At 48.0% G+C, this 710-nt stretch overlaps 1 protein-coding gene across 1 annotated transcript in view; it reads left to right on the top strand.

Annotated features, from left to right (window-relative positions):
• Positions 1-515: 515 nt before the first annotated feature.
• Positions 516-710, top strand: part of LOC129410724 (trichohyalin-like) — a 12,692-nt gene continuing 12,497 nt past the window's right edge. Inside the window, exon 1 of the mRNA XM_055159596.1 lies at positions 516-575. Coding sequence (XP_055015571.1) covers positions 516-575 — 60 coding nt within the window. The remainder of the gene's footprint in view (positions 576-710) is intronic.

Genomic DNA, 710 nt, shown 5'->3' with positions numbered 1-710 from the left:
CACATCGGTTGGAGAAACTCCTCAGAGTCCTGAAGAACAACAACAGGTCCTGACTCTCCTCCACCCTGAAACACACAACACACACTGAAACACACAACACACACTGAAACACACAACACACACTGAAACACACAACACACACTGAAACACACAACACACACTGAAACACACAACACACACTGAAACACACAACACACACTGAAACACACAACACACTAAATCTGGTCCGAGTCGGGTCCGGAGCTTTAGAACGAGCCTTAGGGTGTTTTCACACCGACAGTATTTGTTGCACCAAACGGTCCATTCGAACCAAAAGTGGTTAGTTCGGTTCGTTTGCGTTGGTGTGAAAGCGTCGATCGGACTCGGACCCGAACCAAATCAACCGGACCGAGACCTCAAAAAAGAGGTGGTCTCGTTTCGCTTGAATCCACCAAATGACCAACTTTGGTGCGGTTCCTCTGGTGTGAACGCGAACCCGGGTCCAAACCACAGACAGTATGGACAAACTATTCCAAATGCATCATGGGAGAAACGCGTCTCCTTTGCCTGAAGTGACGCTGTACGACTCCAGCGCAGTAACAGTTTGTTGTCCAGACGCAGACGCGATTCATTTTCAAATAATTTTACCAACAATGGCCAATACACAGAATGAAACACACGAAGATCAGAGCAAGAACCAGTGTGCGAACGTGTGGCTCCAGAGTGAGTCA

This window comes from Boleophthalmus pectinirostris, unplaced genomic scaffold (assembly GCF_026225935.1).
Source record: "Boleophthalmus pectinirostris isolate CB_2022bp ecotype Guang Dong unplaced genomic scaffold, ASM2622593v1 HiC_scaffold_23, whole genome shotgun sequence".
NCBI classification, from domain to species: Eukaryota; Metazoa; Chordata; class Actinopteri; order Gobiiformes; family Gobiidae; genus Boleophthalmus; species Boleophthalmus pectinirostris.
This window is presented reverse-complemented; position numbering and strand designations above follow the sequence as displayed.